Raw genomic sequence first — 22,652 nt, forward strand, 5'->3', positions numbered from 1 at the left:
CAATATAGAAAATTTTAGGGTTGCAGACTACTTCCTAATTTCTCAAGATCAGTTTGAAAAGCACTATGTTATCCTTTTCTAAAAAAACTAAAGACTAGAAATATTTACTCACAAATCATAGATAATTCAAAAATTTTAAATGTTCTTTTATATAACAAATACATGAAAAGGCATTAAAATATTTTATATAAAATTGTTCTTAAAATTATGAGCATATTTTTAATAGGCAATGGAAAGCAACCAAAATCTCAGCTAAAATATAACCCCTGAGCCCATTAAGTACTTACATTAATATATAAGCACATAGCATACATACTGATCAGCACTCATAAAATGTTTCTCAAGTCTTTTGAAGAAAATGTGCCTGGCTTTCCAATCAGGCCAACAGATTTCAGAACAGACCTTTTCCATTACTCATGCAAAATGGACCTGAGCAAAGTGTTAAGTAATTTGTCTGTTTCACCTGTGGCCATGAGCTCCTGACAATGCACATTGGCTGCTTTGTAGTCATGGAAACGAAGTGCCTGTTCTACTAGAAGGATCAGAACCTGTCCACGCCTTTCTTCTGGGTCTTCACCTGTAAACACATGCAAAGGACTTAATGATTATGGAAGCATCAATTGATAAAACAGCTCATTAAAACTGTATTTTGAATTAATTAAAAAATAAAAGGTAGAGATTAGACTGATTTTTTTAAAGATTATAGGACAAATGTCAAGGAAACTTTGACCTTCCAATCTATTTATTAATCCTGGAACCAGCTCTCAGTCTCCTAAGAGATCAATGATCAGTATCAGCCCCAGACCAACCATTCCATCCTAAGAAGGCAGAGAAAATGTTTTCCTCCCAAAAGAGGCTTAAATATTTTGCTATTTTTTTAAGCTTTTGCCTTTTGAATGTTCTGTTTCTAATTATAATTAACAAATGACAAATAGAAAGAGGGGAGACTTAAACACGGTAAACTGGACATAATTTTATAGTTTCACTAACAGTGCTATCTTTCATTTATCATAGTAAGCATCTAGACTCTAAGAAAACTACCAAAATTCAGTTTATGTTAACACAAAGATCTTAATCTTCTCAAAAAGATTCTTAGAAGCCAAATTAGATGTCATGTCCTTCTTTGATCTCTCTACACTTTCTTCACAAAAAATATATGGTTTAGATGCCCCTCCTACATGTGTCTTTCCTTTTCATTCTCTGGATACCAATTTATTGGGATTATTGTTTTAAAAATCTGTATCTAGTCTCAGAATTTAAGCTCTCTCCAGACAGGGGTCCCTTCCTTGTTAACTTCTCAGCACCTCCAAGTCATACATATAATTGGGGCTCAAAAAATAAATCCTCAATGAAATGAGTAGATTCTATTCAGAATGCAACTTTCAATTATAAGACAAATAATTCAAAGTTACAACATAAATGCAATCTGTATATTTAGACTTAAAAAAAAGTAAAACATATTTTAAATTTTAATGAAGTAATGAAATTTTAAAATTATTTTTAATATTTCCAAAAAGAAAAAGTGTAATGGTCCTTGCATTTTTAAGCTCTAATGCAGTTTGGAAGAAAAAGTAAACATATCACAGAAAGCTTTGAATGAAAGTTATAAAATATGTTACCATTAATCTCCATCCTATGTTTCACAGGTTTAAAAAAAAATCCAAGTAATGGCCTAAGCTAATTGAAAAACTTTATTTTTTTAAAAAAGGGAGGATAGAACACTATGATTCATAATATTATTAGAACAAACCCACGCTCTGTAACACTAACACACAATACTGGAAATGGAACAATATGTAAAAAGTTTCTCAAAAATACATGCACATATCACACTTAATATAAAACCTATTTCCTAGATAATACTCATAAAATGTTTGCATTTAGTCAGACTAAATAAAAAATGAAAGGACCGAGGGTGATTTTGATTTTTTTTTCATAAGACAGCTTGGCTAGGTGGCAAAGATATTTGGCAGACATAATGAAAGCCTCTAAATCAGCTGACTTTACGTAAGGATCCATTAATTACCATCATACAACAACAACAACAAAATATAGAAACAAAGGATAAGAGTAAAGGATTCAAAGTGAGAAACTTCTTAACTGTGAAATCATCAATAAATTATTTAACTTCTTTATTCCCGTTTTCTCACATTCAAAATAAGAGTCATATCTTTGTTATAAGGGCGGCAACAAGTAACTTAGGTACGTATAAAAGCATAAAATGAGGATTATTATTGTAGTTAATGTAAACTTTTATATGAAGATAGGTTAAATAGTCACCCCTTCAAGTCCAAAGTTCAAATATTTAACTGCTTTTCATTCTTTCTATAAAGTTCCTATCTGAACAGATGGATTAGGGGTGGAAACATTACCTAAAATAGCCTAAAAGAATGATCTAGAAAAATACTGTAAACAAAACAAAACAAAATAAACTCTAACAGCCAGGAGTATGGACAGGCAAGACAACTGTTCAAGGAGCTCCTGGTGGCTCAGTCGGTTAAGCATCCAACTTCGGCTCAGGTCATGATCTCACGGTTTATCAGTTCGAGCCCTGTGTTGCGCTCTATGCTGAGAGCTCAGAGCCTAGAGCCTGCTTTGCAGTCTGTGTCTCCCTCTCTCTCTCTGCCCCTCCTCTGCTTGTGCGCTCTCTCTCTCTCAAAAATAAGTAAACATTTTAAAAAACACATCTATTAAAGAAAATGATTCCGATATTTAGTCTGAAAAAAGCGCATTAATAGTGGCATGACAAGGCTTTGAGTATATGAAATATAAGCTACGTCCCCAAGTTCTCTGACACTCCTTTCTAAAGATGGAGCTCAGTGACCCTCCCCTTGACAGGGGCTGGTTAGTGACTTACTTCTAATGGAATAAGGTGGAAATGATGATGGGTGATTTCCAAGACTAGGTCATAATGGACATGAGGGCTTCCTCCTCAGTCTCTCATGGATCATCTGCCTGAGGAGCAATTAGGTATCACGTTGGCAGAACAGTTAAGCCCTATGGAGAGGTCCAGGTGCCAAGGAACTGAGGCTGCTTGCCACCAGCCAGGGAGAAACTGAGGTCTCTTCCAGCAGCCAAGCGAGTAGGTCAGCTCAGAAGCAGAGTGTCTGGTCCCAGTTAAGCCTTCAGGTGGAGCCCATATGTATTTCCCTTAAACCAGGGAGGGCCCATGTGACTGCCTCCATGAAGAAGACACAATAGTAATGAAATTGCCCAAATTCCAAAGCTAGATTAGAAAACCCCATGAAGCTTTTTCTGGTTTCTCTCAGAACACTGACTCTGGGAGCCGTCAGCCATCACGTAAGAAGTACGGGGACTCTGAGGCCCCCACATGGAAAGACCACAAGGAGAAACTACAAAGAGAAGAGATAAGGCCCTGACTATTCTATCCCCCAGCTCTGTAAGTGTTCCCAGACCATGTGCCAGGCATGTAAGTAGAGCAACCTTTGAGAGGAGCCCGTCTATCCCCTCCTCCCCCTCAGACACTATCTGAGAGCAATTTCAAGAAGGATCCTGAACTCCCTGGCTGAGCCTAGTCAACCTCCAGAACTGGGAGAATAAAAATCAAATGATTTTGCTTTAAGTCACTAAATTTTGGGGATGGTTTATAAAGCAGCAGTAGATAACCAAACACCCTACGAGCTTCAGATAAATGTCACCAGCTTACTGATCCCTTTCTGAACTACCCTCCTCAGTAGGCAAAATACTAGCACTGCCCTTCTTCCAACCTCTGTAACACTTGTATGCAGACGCCAGGGACACATCACGTCCTACAGTGCAGCATAAGTATCCACTTGCTCAGCCCTCTAAGAGTCCAAGTTCCTGGGGGGGCAGAAGCTGTGTGGAACAGAACTTTATATCCAAAGTACCTAATGCAGTGGTACCACTTCACCTCTCTGTGCCTCGATTTCCTCACCTGTAAAATGTGGGGAACAAGAGGCTGTTGTAAGAGCTACTATATACAAAGAATATAGGGGCACCTGGGTGGCTCGGTCATGTTGAACATCTGACTCTTGATTTCAGCTAAGGTCATGATCCCAGCACTGTGGAATCAAGTCCCACAGTGGGCTCCGCACTTAGCATGGAGCCTGCTTAGGATTCTCTCTTTCTCTCCCTCTGCCCCTCTCCCCAGCTTATGCTCTCTCTCTCTAAAAATTTAAATAAATAGGTAGATAGGTAGGTAGGTAGGTAGACAGACAGACAGACAGTACGGAAGAGGACTGAAAGAATATTAATACCATTAAAAATTCCTACAATTTACCAAGATCACTGATATCCCTGTTTCTGTGTCAAGAAGACACAGGACAAAACGAAATTAGTCTCAGTGGGCACGTGAAAATGCTGGCAGCATCCCGGAGCTGCTTTGTTAGTTTTTGGTGAAATTTCCTTATGGAAATCTTCCCTGATTTTCAGTGTGCTTCAAAGTTTACAAAGTGCTCTTCCAGGCACTAACTCATTCGGGGATCCTGTAACTTGGAGGGTGAAGCACGAGAGGCTCATTCCCATTCTCCAGAGACAGAGCTGGAGCTAAAGTCACTTTGCAAGCCTATGGGACAGTGAGGGCCGAAGCAGGTTTCTGACCCCTCCCCCAATTTCTCTCCCATCATCCAAATGCCTCACGCTGGGTGACAGGTCCCAGAGCTGCCGAGGGCCCCCAGGTAAGGATGCTAACTCTCTGATTTCAGATCGACCAGAAAAGGACAATGACACAGGGCAAGTTACTAAAACTGTAGACCTTAAAAGTCATTTACATGAAGATTTAAAAACATGAATAAATGCATATCCCCTAAATATATTAAATATATATGTTTTGAAAAGTTCAGCATATAAACAGCAATCTCACTTGCTTTTGAGCCTGCAATATGTGGTCTGGACAAGTCTAACTTCAAACCACTGCTTATAAAACATATGGCCAACGACTGTTCTTGTAGAGGTTAAGTCAAAAATACAAAAGAAAATTATTGAGGGACTCTGGTAAGCAGAACAGTGTGGTTAAAGAAACATGAAAGGTAGACTCAGAAAGACTTTCCTCAGAAGCTAGGGTCTGCTATTTAACCCTGCTGAGCAAGATATTGGACTTCTCTGATCCTGAATTTCCCTTATAAAATGAAAAAATACCATCATCATTGCCATTTAATAGAAGATGAAGTAAGATGAGCTAGGTGAAAACGCCACCAAATAGTAAATGCACACATTTTTCTAAAAAATTGTTCAGGCTCAAAGACGCCACACCAAATCTGGGCACTGAAGGTGAACTGGCAGGCCGGACCTGTTCCACATTCAGCTTTCTGGTTATAAACGCTAATCCTGGTTTCCTTCATGCCCTCACAACCACGTTGTGGTGCCCTGAATGAGCGCATCCTCATCTGAAGGACAGACGGACCAGCGGCTCAGTACGGGCACACATTTTTATCCCGTGCCCGTCTTTGCCGAGAAGACGAATCCTTGCTCAAGAACAGCTCTCCGACATGTGGAACCATGTTTGCTGATGTTCGCCTGGGATGATGTCAAGAATGACACAGAAAACTTACTCTGCCACCCTCAGCTTACCTGCCACCCTCAGCAAGTCAGCAAGGCCCAGGAGCTTGGAGGATTGTCTGTAGCACGTGGGAGACTGGCAAATACACTCCTTGATGAGGCCGATCCGATCCGAGCACAACCGCACTGTGAAAGAGAGACATACAAAAGACTGGGAACCAGGGACATCACTAGAGTGTCGTGACTGTCCAAGTTTAAGGTAAGCAAACACAATGAAACCTGCTAGCCTCCAGATCAAGAAGGATTAAGACACAATTGTTTTTTTTAAAAAAATTAAAATTGTCGTTGCTTTTGAATAAATAACGTGCAGCTTGGATCCTTTGTCACCCAGCTTCTGAAGCGGCAAATGCGTGGACATTCAGGAGCTATGAAAAAGCGTCACCTTTGCAAGTGCCACAGAAGGCCTCAGGGAAAATTTTAAAGAATTCAGTATTTGTCTTTGAAAATGTCACAAACTTCCTATCACACCTGCACCCCATTCACCTTACCTCCCCAACCCAAAATCCATCCAGTGTTCCAAATCCATATTCTACCTCCACATCATCATCCCTGTGTAAAGGGCAGGAATCTTCAAAGTGCCCACTGTTCCAATGTGTTAACCTTTCTCCAAACCGGCCCTATCTTCTCACTTAAGCCAGATAGTAGGAAAATAAAACATGTCTGATCACAGCAATTCACACTATGAGGTAACTGAGGACACTTAAATGGAGAAAAAAGCTTCAGCAAAGATTATGTATATGGTAGGAAGAAATGGTTATTTATTTAAGGAAGAGGTACCAACCTTTAAGAAGCATGTCACTATCGGGGCAGCCCGGCCCCCGTAATTATAACAGTAGCAACTATAATAGCAGCTGACATTCAATGAGTAGGACCTGCATCTCAGGCATGTGTTGTAGGTAATTTACATGTTAACCCTAAAAGGCAGAACTTATAAGGCAACTATAAGGCAACCTTTTTCAGGGAAAAAAAAATATAGAAAGGTCACTAAAGTGATAGAACCAGAATTCAACCCAGCCCCTTTAAATCTTTTTCATACCTTCATTCCTTTATCCATTCCCAAATCTACGGCTTTATCCCATATATTCTGTGTTCTCCCAAAACTTCGTATAGGTAAGTGGCAGGCGGCCCAGGGGTTGGTGAGACAAAGGAGAGAGGTGGTAGTTTTCTTTGGAATGTGCTCTTTTATTGTAAGTTTTAATTATGCTTTAATTTCAAACTTACAGAAAAGTTGCCCGAATGGTACAAAGAACTCCATACTTTTTGCCAAGAATAATCAATTGTTAATAATTTGCTCCGTGTACACATGCACGTGAGCAGTCATGCAGGTGAGCCCTCCCTCTCCACACATATATACACACATGAATGCGCGTGTGCACACGCATGCGCGCACACACACACCTATTTTTTCTGAACTATCTGAGAATAAGTTGCATATGTTATATCCTTTTATTCCTAAATACTTGAGTGTGCACTGGGTTATTTTAAGAGGGCTATTTATGCATCCACTAGTACAGTAATCCTTTGTGGCCTTTACTGTAAAACAGAACGTAGATGGAGACTTCAGTTACTTCACAATCACGGCAAGCGATGCGTGTGTCTGAGTCTAACTTCAGTAGACTGTATTACTGTTCGCAGTATCCACTGTAATGACTCATGTCCCAGATACCAACCTGACTAACATTAGGCTTGACCATGTGATTTCTATGGGCAACGAAATGGGAGTGGAAATGACATATGCTCCTCTGAGCAAATGGGAGTCACCGTGGGCTCCCACTCCTGAGCTTCCCCCCTCCCGTGAGAATGCCACTTCACGAAGCTGCACTGCAGAAATGCCGGGGTGTGAGGACTCGCCTTCTATCATGGGCCCCGAGGCTCTGGAGATTCTTACTGTAGCACAGCCTAGCAAAAATGAGCTGACACAGCATACCTCAAAGTTTTCCGTAACTTTTCTCAATCAAAAAATTGGGGTTTTTTTCCTTTAACATTTGCTACTGTTTTATGGGTTTTTCTCCTTGTATTTGAAGAAAACGTATATTACTACTTCATTATTTCACATGCAATTACTATGAGAAAGGTACTTTCTGCATGTTTCTAATTCGATTTTCCAAACAAACCCGTCCTGTCTAGATCTCATGGTCAGTCTACATATGTAAGAAACTGGGGGCTTCCGCAGACACTTTCATAGCCGTATTTGATGAATGCTGGCTCTCTCAGGGGCACCTGGTTGTATAATGCCAGTGAGCTGCATCCCTGACTACAGCCCTGCTTCCTCTAGCTCAACAGAATCAAAGTAGAAAACTGAGGTCACACATAGCAATGGATCTTCATTTTCTCCAAAGTTCCAAGTTTGGTTCTTTGTCTGTTTCTTGCCCTAAGCAAGGCATAACTACTAATATTTTAAGGACATTAAGTAAATTTGCAGAGTAGAATTCTAATAGAGTGCAATTGCCTTGTTCAAATGCCTTTTTACTTTATTTATTTCTCTATTTGTTGAGCCTCTGGACAATCACTAGACCAATTCTCCTTTACTGCTTATTGTAGGACATGCTAAATTATATTTTGAAATGTGATTTCTCGGTTAAGTAAATTCAGGCCTTAGATATTATTTCTATATTTCTATGAAGGAAAGGAGTCTCTGAAACTTAAAATTCCTTTTCAAATGGAATTAATGATGATGAAAAAGATATGCATGTATGCTATGTATCTTTTAATAGTTGAGGCTCCCTCACTGTGGATCTCACAAATATATATCCAGTGTTCTGGCACACACACACACACACACACACACACTCAACTATAACTCTCACAGACACACAAATGTCTCAGACATAAGAAGCTCTCACTGACCAGCTATGCACATGCCAAATGTTCTCATCACAACCTTGTAAGGCACAGACAGCAAATCATGCCCAACAAACCATAGATGCAAAATATCACTTTCGGTTGCTCATGACTGGCACAGGTAGACTGTGACATTGCTGAAGTACAAATCTGACTCGTACTGGGGCAGAAGGTGACAACATGCAGCAGTTCCTTAGCCGATGAGTGAGAATACCTGAGTTTCCTTCTTAAATCTTTTACTTTCCCATCACGTCATCACAAGAGTATAGTCGACTCTTTACAAACATAGGTTTTTGTACCAAACTACCTAGCTTTGAATTCTAGCTCCACCTCTAACTGCGTGACCCTGAGCAAGCTATTTAACCTCTCATATTTTTATTTCAGCATCTGGAAGTTGGAAACAATAATAGACACTACTTCGTAGGATATTTTTGAGAATACAAACATATAAAACCACTTAGAACATGAAAACCACTCAATAAATGTGAGCTGTTACTATTACCACTACTACTGGCATACTCACAGACACGCTTATGGAGAACGAGATCCTCTACTGTAAAAATCTTCAATGTTTCAAGACGGATTTTCAAGTCTGTCTACGGAACATTTTATTATTATCTCTGACTGAGGAAGGTGACATTCAAAACCATGAAGGTGCCACAGGTCACACAGCTCAGAGTGGCGGAGTCAGAGTTTAAACTCCCACGTGACACTCGCACGACGCAGTCCTGTCACCATCAGCACACACATACACACACACACACACACACACAAGCCAGGAAGTGTGCCCTAGTCCCTTCATCCCTTCAGTTTCTAGAAGACAGTAAGAAGCTACCTCGGTATTTTTGGGTGGAAGGAAAGGAGAGTGGGAACAAGAAGGAAGGGATGGTAGGGAAGAGGAGAACGGCAAGCAGGCAAGGCCGCTCTAATTCTACCACCGCGAGGCACTAGAGCCTCCATGCAAAATAACAGAAATGACAGCTAATGCGTGTAGAGCCCTTCCGATATCCCAGGCACTGTGAACACACAGCCTTCGTCTCTATCAGCAATTCTAGAAGGTGCTTATTAGTATCCCCATTTTGTGAATGAGAAAACCTAAACATAAAGAAAGGTGAACCACCTGTCCAGTCACTGGCTGGACAAAACTGGCTCCAGGGGCTTTACCCAGAGTGCTGTGAGACTGAAAACGGACTTGCCCTATTATAGAAAGACCACAGGGGACAAGTGAAATATCCCACATCTGCCCATGTGAATATTAAGAATAATTCACATAAAATGGGAATATCCAAATGATGGGGAAAGCACACATGTGTGTACACACACACACACACACACACACACACACACACTCAAACATAAGGAATCACTTTTACATGCTATTTCTGTTCCTGTTTGCTATGGACTCTCTAAGTGTCACTTAGCTAGTACCACTAGTCTTCACTTGGTGACCAGGAGCAACTCGTCAAGTGCAGGCAAAGAAGGCTCTAAAACAAAGCAGACTGACAAAACGAACTATGTACACTAAAACAAACAAACAAACAAAGAAACAAAAATACCTAGACCATAAATGTTTAAATATCAAGTTACACGGTTTGTCCAGTCTCTGATAACTGACTACAAGAGAGGCTTAACCCTAAACTGTATCTGCGGCATAAACACACCAGGATACAATGCAATATCCCATCTCCCCATCCAGAGGATTTCTGACATTCATTCTAATAGGAATCAATATATCCAAATCAATATATCAAGCTGGAAAGCTGTCAAGACATGAAAGCAAATGTCCTTCTTCAAACGCTCTCCAGTCAGGAAATCTCTCAGAAGTAACAGCAGGATAGCAGGTTTGGTCGCAGATTTCCAAACCCATCAGATGATGTGCAAATATGCCAGCAAAAGTACCGCTAATGGAGCACCACAGAAAATTAAGAGCTCAACTTATTATTTCAATTCAGCTGAAAGAATTCATTTGCATTTGGGGGACTGCAAGAAACCTTTTTTTGTATTATATCAATCAGTCTGCCTGGATTCAATAAGTGGCTAAAATACACCCATATACAGAGTCAGAGCTATGAGGACGTGGCCCAACCAGAGGGCAAAAGTTTCCTAGTGCTCTAGACTCCGCCGGGGCTGAACATGTCAGCTGAAAATGTAAGTGTTTCTGGGGAGACAGGTAATGATTTAAGACATCTGAGAATAAAATGAAAATGTTTTTTTTGTAAATCTGACTAATCTTCACAATTTTAAAAAGCTTTGAGCTCAGAAAATACAATTTTCCAGCGATTTAACGATCTCCATAAATGTACTTGTTTAAGATGCTACAGGATATGTATAATCGCCTAGAAATTATTTACAAACAATAATATTCAAGGTAACAGAAATACTACCTTTTTCAAGTCTAATAAATTAATCTGGCAAACAGGACTCTGATTTGTAGTAAAACTACAATGGAAACCCATATGAGAAGGTCTTAGCTGACTTACATCCCCTAAGATCCGCCTTACCCAAAACCTTACACAGGACAAAGACACCAAGGAACCTGTTAACAGGACATCATTGTCCAAAGGTACCNATTCCAGAGAAAATGTGTCAAAAATCAGAGATGGAAACAACTCAGCTATAACTTCCCCACTCCCAATTCCAAACATTTCCAGGTTTAAGAATAAAGATAAGAGATTACATGGAAGGCACCAAGCATACTTCTAATAATCAAGCTACCCGCTTTATTTGGGGCACAGAGGCTCAGAGTTCAAGGCAACAGGAAATCTATCTCCCGCTTGTCAGGTAAGAGTCAGGACGCTGGAGGACACACACTATCCTCACAGCACAAAGCAGATAATGATCACAAGTAACTGTGTGTCAGCATGCTGGTCTTGGGTGGTACTTCCCCAACCTGTACATTTAGATAAAAGAACTTGAGCATTGTTAAGATATCTCTAGGAATTAAACTCTAAGCAAGAACTTCCTGTCATTCCTCTTTTTAAAAAAATAGTATCAACTTAAAGAATATTCTGTACTGAACATAACAAGATAAAATACGATCATGTATAGCTACTTCTAAATCTATGCAACCGAAACAAAATATAGAAATAAACTGCATAATCAAAAACTGATGGTGATCTGAAGCTCCAATCCATAATCCCCCACTTCTTTTTGTTTTTATCCAATAGCCTCACTGCTGTTACGAATATTATTTCTTTTAATGGCAGAACTGAGAACTCAAAAAATACATTTATAGTAAGATGTCGGCTTTATTGTTGCAGATGCCCACATAAGATTTCATTTGAAAAATGGAGCAGAGGGTAGGATCTATTGCTAATGGATTAAATGACCACAGGTACTCTTTAGCTTAAAAATAACTACAAAGGAACGCTAGTAATTCAATGCAAAGTAATTGAGTGCTAAGTTAATAACAAAGCACTAACTAGAAAATTTACCTTGCAAAGGCAGGATCTTTACCCCAAATTCTTCAAGACATCCCAGGGCCTGGATCAGATCTAGCTCCTCTTGAATGGCCGCAGGCCGATCTGTTATCAGCTGTAAGCAGCACCTAGGGGAAATAAGGTAAGTTCTGTTGTTTTTGTTTTTGTTTTTTTTTAATAACACACATTTGGCTAAGTTGCCTGTCTGTATTCAACAATGTGCGATCCAACACACATTATCAAACACCTACCCCAGGTAGGTATTGCGCTCGATGCTGGCTGTTACCTTACTGAATCCTCACAGAAGCCTGTGTCATAGGCCAAGAGCATCACCTGCTTTCTAAGGAAGCCAAAACTGAAGCTCAAAGAGGTGAAGTGATTTTGCACAGGGCTATTCTGATAGTGGGTAATGTTACCACAGTAGGAAGCAAAATGTGTTAGCTCTGCCTTTCACGCTCTTTTTACTGCTGACTCCAAAGGTAATAATCATACAGGAGAGGTTTAAAAAAGGAGACAGAATTCAGGTAATTTCCAGTTATTCTTCTAGGAGAAACAAACATCTTGTTTCAGTGACAATTTTGTTTCCCAAAGGAAAAAACACTAACCTAAGAAACTGCACAAAGGACATTTTTCTGATCATAAGGAAGAGTCTGTTGGTAATGCAGTAGTGAGATGAACACAGGAGAAAGTGACTTTGCTAAACTAAGAAGCTGTGACACCCTATGGAGGATTTTAAGCATGTTTTTAAAAATCCAGACAAAGTGTGTGAATAAATATTTTAATTAACAAACTTGCTGAAAGGTGCATGGGACGCAAGCCTGGAGAGACTGGTAGAGATGAGGCCAGGAAGGGCTAACAGTGTTAAAATCATGGATGGTCTGATGAAGATCACTCTGCCCCAGCATGCACCTGTATGACTGAGTGATGGATATAGGTCCACCTTGCTTGCAAAACTTTAAAATTTAAATAAGATGAGCACTAACATATACTGCTGATTCAAGAGTAAAAGTGACAGAACTACTTGTGGTATCTACCAAAATTCTACATGCACTACCTCTGAACCCAGGAATTCCAAGTTCTAGCAATTTATACTACAGATAGGCTTGCACATGCCCAACATAATTAGGGGTGGTTACTATCATGGTGTTTTTAAAATATAAAAGGGGCACCTGGGTGGCTCAGTGAGTTAAGCATCTAACTCTTGATTTCAGCGCAGGTCATGAATCTCATGGTTCGTGAGGTCCATGTTCAGGTTCATGAGCCCATGTCAGGCTCCTGTGGCTGACAGCACAGAATGTGCTCGGGATTCTCTCTCTCTCTCTCTTTCCCCCTCCCCTGCTCATGCATGTGGAACTGCTTTCTCTTTCTCTCTCAAAATAAATTTTAAAATATAAGACAATGCATTAAATCACAAACTAATCGAATAGATTCTAGAAAGTCAAACAATAGACTTTTCTACAACCATCAAAAGAGAACAAATCAAGCCTACAGGCACTCGTGAAAAAACCTTTAGAATAGATCATAAGTGGAAATAATGAGATACAGAAAGATATGTACAAGTAGTAAAACCCATTTGTGACTTAGGAAGATGGTACCCTTTACGATATTTTGGAAGGATACACAGGAAAATGACTGAAAAAGATAGCTAGGGATAAAGTTAGGGCAACAAGAATGAAGAGAGAATTATTATAAATAAATATCCTTTCTTGTTTCATTGAATATTTTCATCTCGTGGATGTAATACCTCCTCAATTAAAAAACTAGCTCAGGGGTGCCTGGGTGGCTTAGTCGGTTAAGCGTTGACTTCAGCTCAGGTCACGATCTCGCGGTTCGTGGGTTCGAGGCCCGCATCGGGCTCCGTGCTGACAGCTAGCTCAGAGCCTGGAGGCTGTTTCAGATTCTGTGTCTCCCTCTCTCTCTGACCCTGCCCTGCTCACTCTCACACACTCACTCTCTCTCTCTCTCTCTCTCAGAAATAAATAAAACATTAAAACATTTAAAAAAATAAACAAACAAACTAGTTTAGCGGTGTCTGGGAGGCTCAGTCAGTTGAGTGTCCAACTTCACCTCAGGTCGTGGCCTCACAGTTTGTGAGATGGAGCCCCACACTGGGCTCGCTGCTGTCAACACAGAGCCCACCTGGATCCTCTAATCCCCCTGCCTCCCCTGCTTGTACTCCTTCTCAAAAATAAGTAAACATTAAAAAATTAGTTCATAATAATTTAATCAATAGGAACGTCTGGGCTATTTTCTATATTAAATATAACTGTGAACATTTAAATATATCCAGGCTCACAGATCATAATCAGTCTGGTGCCACCTTACACACACATATGGTATCTATTCCAAATTACCATGTGTCCTTGTGGGAGAAAAAGGGATGGAATGAAAGAGAAATATCAGAAGTGTAGATTTAAAAATGATCTCTGAGAATGCCTGCCAAAAAGATTTAGGTCAAACACAACTCCCCATTTTAAAAGCTATTCTATTTGATATTTTCATCATCTGAAAGAGAAATACAATCCCTTAGGAGAGAAGAAAAAAATTTACTATTTTTAACAACTCCATCAAGTTCAATAACATGGTTTGAGAAAATACGATTCTCTCTGTACTAAGAGATCACTAGGAGTGGGGGGGGTTTTCTTTAAGCTGGGTTTTGTTTTGTTTGTTTGTTTGTTTTTAGCTACTAGTCATTTGGGGGGGAAATTAATCTAAATAGCTACCACAATCACTACATCAAAATAAATTCCTAGTGGGCCTAAAATTTCAATGTGAACACAGAACTATCAAAGTAGTAAAAACAATCTGAAAAACTAATAATGGTCTTGGGAATTAAAGATCTTTCAAAGGATGACACACAAAATAGAAACTATAAAACAAAAGAATCAAAATCTTAAAAAATTCCGAACAGCAATTTGAAAATCATATATAATAAAAACTTGACAATACAGTTAAAACATGTAAGAGAGGCAAAGGGTAAATATCCTTTAGTGACAAAAAGCTCTTAACAATCAATAGTAAAAAGACCAACACTAAATTTCCAGGAGAACAGGCCAAAGAGAAACAGAATTCACAGTCCAGAAATTTCCACCTGGAAGGGACTTTAGGGTTTTACCATCTAATCATGCCCCTCGTCCCTAAACAGAGCAGAAGTCACATAAAGCATACAGCCATTGCCTAAATGTGCTAAAAGTTCCTAGAATTTGAAGTTACAGGCTATCCCATAAATCATTTCTAAGAGAAAAGATACACAATCTCTCAGATCATCAGCAAGAAAGACTAGGAAAGTATGCTGGAGAAAAGGGGTCATGAGAAAGTGGATGAATATTCATAACGTAATTACCTTTCTGCAGTCAAGCAATAAATAACTGTGCCCCATAGAGAACAGCCAATCTGTGCTTGTGGTAATATATTTAGTAAACTAAAGAACAAAACCAACAATGGAGTCTGTGTCTTCTGACTTCTCCTGTCCCTCTTCTGGAAGAATGTAGAATTACTCTACCTGGCCAGATCCATGCAGGTATCAGTGAGGTTGGTGGAAGAGTTAAAGTACTCTCTGCTGGCAGCCAAAACCAAGTCAATACTTCTTTCGTAACTGACCCTGTAGTGGGTCTTCCCTTTCTGCGCAGCACTAGCTGGGGGATTTGCCGAACAAGCACTGCAGTGCATCATGTGCCCGGCCAAGTGGATATTTTCAAGGCGGCTGGAACACAGAAGGCTTTCTGTAAATATCTGGGGGGAAGAAGAAACTGGAATTAGTCTTAATGAGGGCAGGCTTAGTGCTTCTGAACAAAATGAAGGCTCTGATATCCAAATGAAATAGATTAAGAAATACATTCATCTTACAGGTAGCAGGTGCACAAATGACACTGTGAATGCACTAAATGACAAGGAAGTATACTTCAAATGGCCATTATGTCATGTGAATTTCACCTCAATAAAACAAACTCATTTTTTAGGAAGAAGAAACCATTTAACTGAACGCACTAATAGGAAACATAATATAGTTGACCCTTGAACAACACAGGGGTAGGGGTGCTGACCTCCCCATGCAGTCAGAAATCCCAGTATAGCTTTTGACTCCCCCAAAACTTAACTCCTACTAGCCTGCTGTTAAGTGGAAGCCTCAGTGATAATACGGACAGGTGACTAACATGTATTTCTTATTTACTGTATTCTAGAACTATTCTTACTTACACTAAGGTAAGCTGGGAGAAACATTAATATCACAAGGAAGAGAAGATACATTTACAGTACTGTACTTAACAAACACAAAAACAAACTTGCGTATAAGTACGCAGACCCATGTGGTTCGCACCCATGTTGTTTAAGGATCAACTGTATCTTAATGTGTATAGTGAACATTTAAGTCAAATATCTGAAGTTCATATTCATTGAAAACAGGAATCCTTAGACATAATGTCCCATACCCAACAGGGCCCATTCTGCTTCAACTATTTACAGTAGTTCAACTTTTTAAAAGAAAATCTTTGAATAGGACACCAGTAATTTATGACTGCTCACTGCATCTGAATTCAGGCTTACATACTAGCCAAGCTGCAAATACAACATTGACTTTTTTTTTCCATTCTGCAAATTAAAAAGTATTGAAATAAAACAAGAGCCACTGATGGAAGGTATTCATGCAAATACTGTATTCTACTAGGCAACTAATAGCATCAATTAACATAAAATTTACTTATGACTGAGATTATGTACTTATTACTTAGTCCAAAAAGTCTTAAAGAGATCCCTTTAAATTTACACTAATAATAAATAACTAAAACATATAACATTATTAGTATAATAATATATATACTTATATATATCAATATATAATTAGTATAACAACTTCCCCAAGAATGTTCTTCCCTCTTAGGCCTCCACTATTGCATAAGGATAGCACAGAAACAAGAAGAAAGAAATGAAAAAAAGTAGATTTCATGGAGAAGAGAATTTTTTTACAATTAAGGCAACTACCCAATTTTCATAGGATCCCCTTATTTTCACTTGTTTCTAGGCTTCTGGGGAAGGTAGTATTTTTGGACAGGCCTTGATTAAAATGATCAATAAGGATAATATTACTAGTAACTATAAGGGATCTGTTATAAAATACATATTGTAATGAAAGGCAAATTACCAATGAGCGTCCCTAATCACTTATATGTGAAAAGTGAAAATGGCGTAAATCAAAGGACCCAAATAACTTAGATAAGACGGTTTCTCTATTCCTTTGGGTTATTCAAGTAAGCTATAAAGAGTTAATGCCCAGTACTGAAAAATATAATTCACTCACTCTAAAATTTAAAAGTGCTTGCTAAAATAAACAATATACATTTCTGCTCTACATGCTATATCAAATTTTCAAAATTGTGCCATTGAGCTATTATTTCAAATATTTCTCAAGTATTATTGAAAACCCTAATATAATAGCCAAAAGTCAGTAGGACAATATACATAATTTAAAAGGTACTAAAATCGTATTTTAAAATATAAGTTTGAAAAAAAAATGTAAGTTTGCCAAATCTATATTACCTTCCTCTATAACCATTTCAAAACGGCTATAATATGCTTTCAAATGTTTTCTCTAAGGAGTGAGACTAATGGCCAAAAGTCATTAAAATAACAAAGCCTAATACAAAGGTGTTAAAATATAACAAAAACAATTTAATATGTTAAGTTGTTACAAAATTACACAAGAGCTAATTCAACTATAATATACTTATTGCCAATTTTCCAGTGAGAGTCAAAAACAAGAAAATAGCAAAATAATGCCATTCCGACTAAAAAACACTACTGCAGACATGTTCATGACGGTTAAGTTTTGGATCCCATGTGAATATGGATTGTCTCCTGGAAGTGAAGTTCAAGTTGCCTCTTAGACACACAAAAGGAGAAGCTCCCGGCAGGTGCATGTACGTGGTCTGAGGCTATAATCATCAACGTAAACACTGTTCTCATTCAAGCATTTAAAAACCAGAAGTTGAAATGTAAAACCAGTGTTCTGTTAAAATCAACTTGAATACAGATGCCAACCAATTTCACAGAATAGAGACCTATTTTTATAACTCTCGTCATCAACAGGTCATGCTTTGCGATGTCAGAGCGGAAACAACACAAGAAATATTCTATACAGTTTTGTGTCTGGTGTATTGACAGAAAAACTCCAAACAGGAACGTGCTTTTAAACTATCTCTCACTAGGGGCGCCTGGGTGGTTCAGTCAGTTAAGCGTTGGACTTCAGCTCAGGTCATGATCTCACAGTTAGTGGGTTTGAGCTCCGCATCGGGCTCTGTGCTGACAGCCGGCTCAGAGCCTGGAGCCTGCTTCAGATTCTGTGTTTCCCTCTCTTTGATGCTGCCCTGCTCACGCTTTCTCTCTCTCTTTCTCTCTCAGGAATAAATAAAACATTAGAAAAAAATTTTTTAAATAAACTATCTCTCGGGGCGCCTGGGTGGCTTAGTCGGTTAAGCGTCCGACTTTCGCTTAGGTCATGATCTCGCGGGGTTCGTGGGTTCGAGCCCCGCGTCGGGCTCTGTGCTGACTGCCAGCTCAGGGCCTGGAGACTATCTCAGAGTCTGTGACTCCCTCTCCCTCTGACCCTCCCCTGCTCACACTGTCTCTCTCTGTCTCTGTCTCTCTCTCTCTCTCTCTCCTATAAATAAATAAAACATTGAAAAAATAAATAAACTATCTCTCACTAAAAATGTGTTAGCTGGATCATTTTTCCACACGAACTATGAGTACTTTGGTGGTAAGACACATACCTTCCAAAAATAATCACTAAATCCCCCTGGGTTACGCTCCTGACTCCTTCGTGTCCTGGACATTACAATATGCACTTGGGACAGGAGGGTGAACGTGCACATGACCATGTCTACCCTAGAGGCTCACGACCAAGGGGAAGAACCATATGTGGAAACAAGTCACTGCACCTGAAAGACGGTAATGGAGACGAGTTGCATGAAAGGACAAAGGAAGGCATCCTCGAGGGCACAGTTAGGGAGGTGAGTCCTCAAAGTTCCCAGCGAGGATCAGACAAAGGAAAGAGGAATACCTCCAGGCAAAGGGAACAACGCGAGGCACAGACACGTGCACGGCACGGCACGTGCAGTCAGGGCGGTAGCCCTGGCGGAGCACAGGGTACATGGCAAGCCCCGTGTGTGCAGAGCAGCACAGCGCGAGTGGGCGGGAGAGCTGGACGTGCCTCTGTGCCACACTCACAAGCACGGCTACCTGCTGGTGCTCACATGGAGCAGGCAGCAAATTTGAAGCAGGGGAGTGCCCTGAAAGGGCGTGTCTTAGAAGAGAGCTCGGACTCAGTGGAGATGAGAAATATGGAGGGCGGGAGACAAGAAGGATGGCCATTTGGCAGAGATGAAGACAGGACAGGATGGAGAGCCCTCTCCCATAGGCTGTAGTGACCTGACCCCCCCAAACTGAGGAAGCGAGAGGGGTCAAGGACGAGGCCCCTGCCACACGGAGGAGGGACACACTGAATAACAAGGGCAGGGAAGACGGGTGGTGAGACAGGAAGGGCTCAACTTGGTAAAGCACTACTAGGGAGCCTGGCTGGCTCAGCGGGTGAAGTGACCCACTGCTGATTTTGGCTCAGGTCATGATCTCACGGTTCCTGAATTCGAGCCCCGCGCCGGGCTCTGAGCTAACGGCACACAGCCTGCTTAGGATTTTGTCTCCCTCTCTCTGTCTGCTCTCCTGTACTCTCTCTCTCTCCCTCTCAAAAATAAATAAGCTTTAAAAAAGGTGCCTGGGTGGCTCAGTCAGTTAAGCATTTGACTTTGGCTTGGGTCATGATCTCACAGTTCTTGAGTTCGAGCCCCACTTTGGGCTCTGTGCTGACAGCTCAGAGCCTGGAGCTGCTTCAGATTCTGTCTCCCTCTCTCTCTGCCCCTCCCCTGCTCATGCTCTGTCTCTCTCTCTCTCATTCAAGAATAAATTAACATTTAAAAAAAATTTTTTTAACTTAAAGTACTACTCTCTTACTCAGCAGTATTACTTATAACGAATCTTATGGTCATCACCTTGGTGTCCGATAAACACACTGTAACAACGAAACCTTCTAAATTAAGAGGAAGTAATCTCCATGTGTAGTTACCTCATAGCAGGCATCAGAATCTAGGCAGGTGTAAACATTCTGCTGCATAGTTAACATGTCCTGCAGCAACATTCTCCAATGAGACTCACTGACAGGAGGCTGCCTGTGGGGGAGAAAAGGAGCAGAAAAAGAAAACAATTTATAAAATCTCTCTTCAGTTAGTCAAACGCAAAAAAGCACCGAAAAACAAAAAAACATCGGCATCACCATTCCGTGTGCCACACAGCACCCACGTGATCCACAGGTATAATCTCTGAATTTCCAGGAAACAACTTGGATCTGAGGGGAAAGTTGAGCGGCTCTGCATCAATGCTAGAGACGCGGCCAGAGCTGCCTGGGTCACAGGCTGCCTACGCGTCAAACCGGGGCAGCAGTAAGTGACAACAGCAAAGGTAAACAAGCTGTGAGTTTCCAAGATAAAGCACAGCAAGGTACAGCGGGAAAAGCGCCCGGACACCAGAGCACTGGTTTCAAACCCATCCCCATCACACCGCGACGCCCCACAGGGCACCTTCTGGACCTCGCTCACCCCGGCATCCGCCGAGAGGCTGGGGACCAGGCCCTGCAGCAGTCCACAGAGCGCTCTACCGGGCACCGCAGGGGTTGTGTTCACCCGGGGGACAGCCCGGGTGCCAGGAGACAGAGCCTTAGAGGGCAGTCGGGTAGTGACAGGAGGAAGTTTCCTGCCCCTCAGGAATCAGCATCGTTTATGACGACTCCATAGGCACCATTTTCGGGGTCTCCTCAAGGACATGTCAGTGACCACACTCAGGAAGGCCCAGAGCACAAAGCCCCTATCAGGTTTTCTAGTTCCTTTCCAGTTCCTCCGGGTCAGAAGCAATTTACCAGCCAGGGACCAGGTTTCCACAACCAGTAAGGCACACACACTCTCACCGATCAAATACCATTTCCAGTTGGAGCACAGGGTTATAGAGTTAGAGAATTCAATGGTTCAGACTGTCTTGCAGCAGGGGAAAAGGATTTGTTAACAATTTTGCTAATAATCACAGATAAGCTGCATGATTGTAAACACTGAATGTTCCTGAATTTTGGTTTCCTCACTTAAAACCCATCGTGGAAAGTGATAAAAAATGGAGATTAATTCTAATAAAACACAGGCATTGAAGCAAGATGTTAAGTATAAAAACAAGCTCAATCACCTATACAGATTTGAATAGGTCTCTTAATTTCTCTGAGCTATAGATTCCCTATTTGTACAGTGTGAGCATTAACTGAAACTACAATATGAAGAGATACCCCCTCCATTTTCCTGGTATAAAACAGTATTCAATAAATGTTAATGAAGGAATCCAAGACTTATAAACACATTTCTTCGGTTTCTATAGTTATATACACTACTGCTAATATTGTTTAGCAGGAAGGAGAAAATCCTATGATTTTCTCTGCCTCCCCCAAAATTCACCTTCATTGAACACACATGAATTTATGGAATAAATTATTTGTTTACTTGCGAGTATTGTTGTGCTATATTACCATTAATCTCATTGTTTGAAAAGGGCAGGTTTTGTTTTATTTTGACTTGTGTTTATCATAAACCAACTGGATGTTTCTTTACCACACACCTTCTCCCTGTTTTATGTCATTTTTAAAATGGGGCAAATAGACTATTTGTATATAAGATTATTGCTATAGAGAAAGTATGTGTTTGGGATTATTGTTGTAAAATCTCTGGTCTCTAGGAATTTTTTCACCTACAATTTTTTATAAGCATTGATTCATTTGCTTATAGTATTTTGTAGTTATTACACAAAACATATAATTACTTCTATTCCATATGCAATAAAGCATAAGAGAATACATTTTTCACCTAGCACATAAACAGGAAAAAAAGAAACAACCAGACACATTTGCATGTCATGTGTCCATTACTTAGATCTTGGTAGGTAAACTCTTTGGGTGAACTCCAAGAAATGGAGGGCTCTTTCAGATCTGGCTTGCAGGTAAATAAGTTGCAAAATGTTTGAAGTGAGTGTCCGTCCATCTTGCACCAGCTGGATAAAATCAAACCCAGGCATTGTCTAACTCCATTCAAATTCTCATAGCCCAGCTGTTCTTCTGGAAGCCATCAACAATGGGACAGATGGTATTAATGTTTTCTCACACATGGCTAGCCATAAGTACAGGTTCTAATTAAAATAAATTAGAAGACATTATTTACAATGGCCTTTTCAGAAGACATTCAGTAAACATGAACCAAAAGGAGAACCTGAAGGCACTATACCAGAGATCTGAAAATTAACAAAGATCCCTAAATACAAACATGATGTATTAGTTACAGCCTTGAACAGAGGAATATTTTCTAGGGAGAAATAGCATTGCACTCAAGATGGGATAACTTGATTTGTGCAGATTCAATGAAATCTGCTACCATTTAGAATATGCATAAGAATATTCCATTGATGCTGAAGGCCAAGCCATGGTAGCATACATGGAATAATTAAGATTCACTCCAAATTAACTAGTTGGAAAAAAAGGCCATATTCTCTTATATATTCAAAGTAGACCAACCATGAGGAGAGATTAACTTCAAGGACCTCAGAGTATTTGAGGGACTCAAGGGAAACACAAGGAGTGATCTAGCTGCAACAGCAAAGCTTTCTTGAAGAGGAGGTTCTAGAGTCGAGTCGACATGATCAGAAATATTGACCATTTGTTTATAGTTCAAAAAAAAAATCTTAAGGGCCGCCTGGGTGGCTCAGTCAGTTAAGTGCCCAACT

General features: G+C 40.2%; 1 protein-coding gene across 1 annotated transcript in view; it reads right to left on the reverse strand.

Annotated features, from left to right (window-relative positions):
* NBAS (NBAS subunit of NRZ tethering complex) overlaps nucleotides 1–22,652 on the reverse strand; it is a 334,140-nt gene that overhangs the window by 157,483 nt on the left and 154,005 nt on the right. The window contains exons 29-33 of the mRNA XM_077750930.1: nucleotides 19,915–20,017; nucleotides 15,301–15,530; nucleotides 11,814–11,926; nucleotides 5,551–5,664; nucleotides 464–577 (exon numbers count right to left, since the gene is read on the reverse strand). Of these exons, the coding sequence (XP_077607056.1) occupies nucleotides 464–577; nucleotides 5,551–5,664; nucleotides 11,814–11,926; nucleotides 15,301–15,530; nucleotides 19,915–20,017 (674 nt within the window). The remainder of the gene's footprint in view (nucleotides 1–463; nucleotides 578–5,550; nucleotides 5,665–11,813; nucleotides 11,927–15,300; nucleotides 15,531–19,914; nucleotides 20,018–22,652) is intronic.

Source organism: Crocuta crocuta, unplaced genomic scaffold (assembly GCF_008692635.1).
Source record: "Crocuta crocuta isolate KB4526 unplaced genomic scaffold, BGI_CrCroc_1.0 scaffold129, whole genome shotgun sequence".
In the NCBI taxonomy this organism is placed as follows: Eukaryota; Metazoa; Chordata; class Mammalia; order Carnivora; family Hyaenidae; genus Crocuta; species Crocuta crocuta.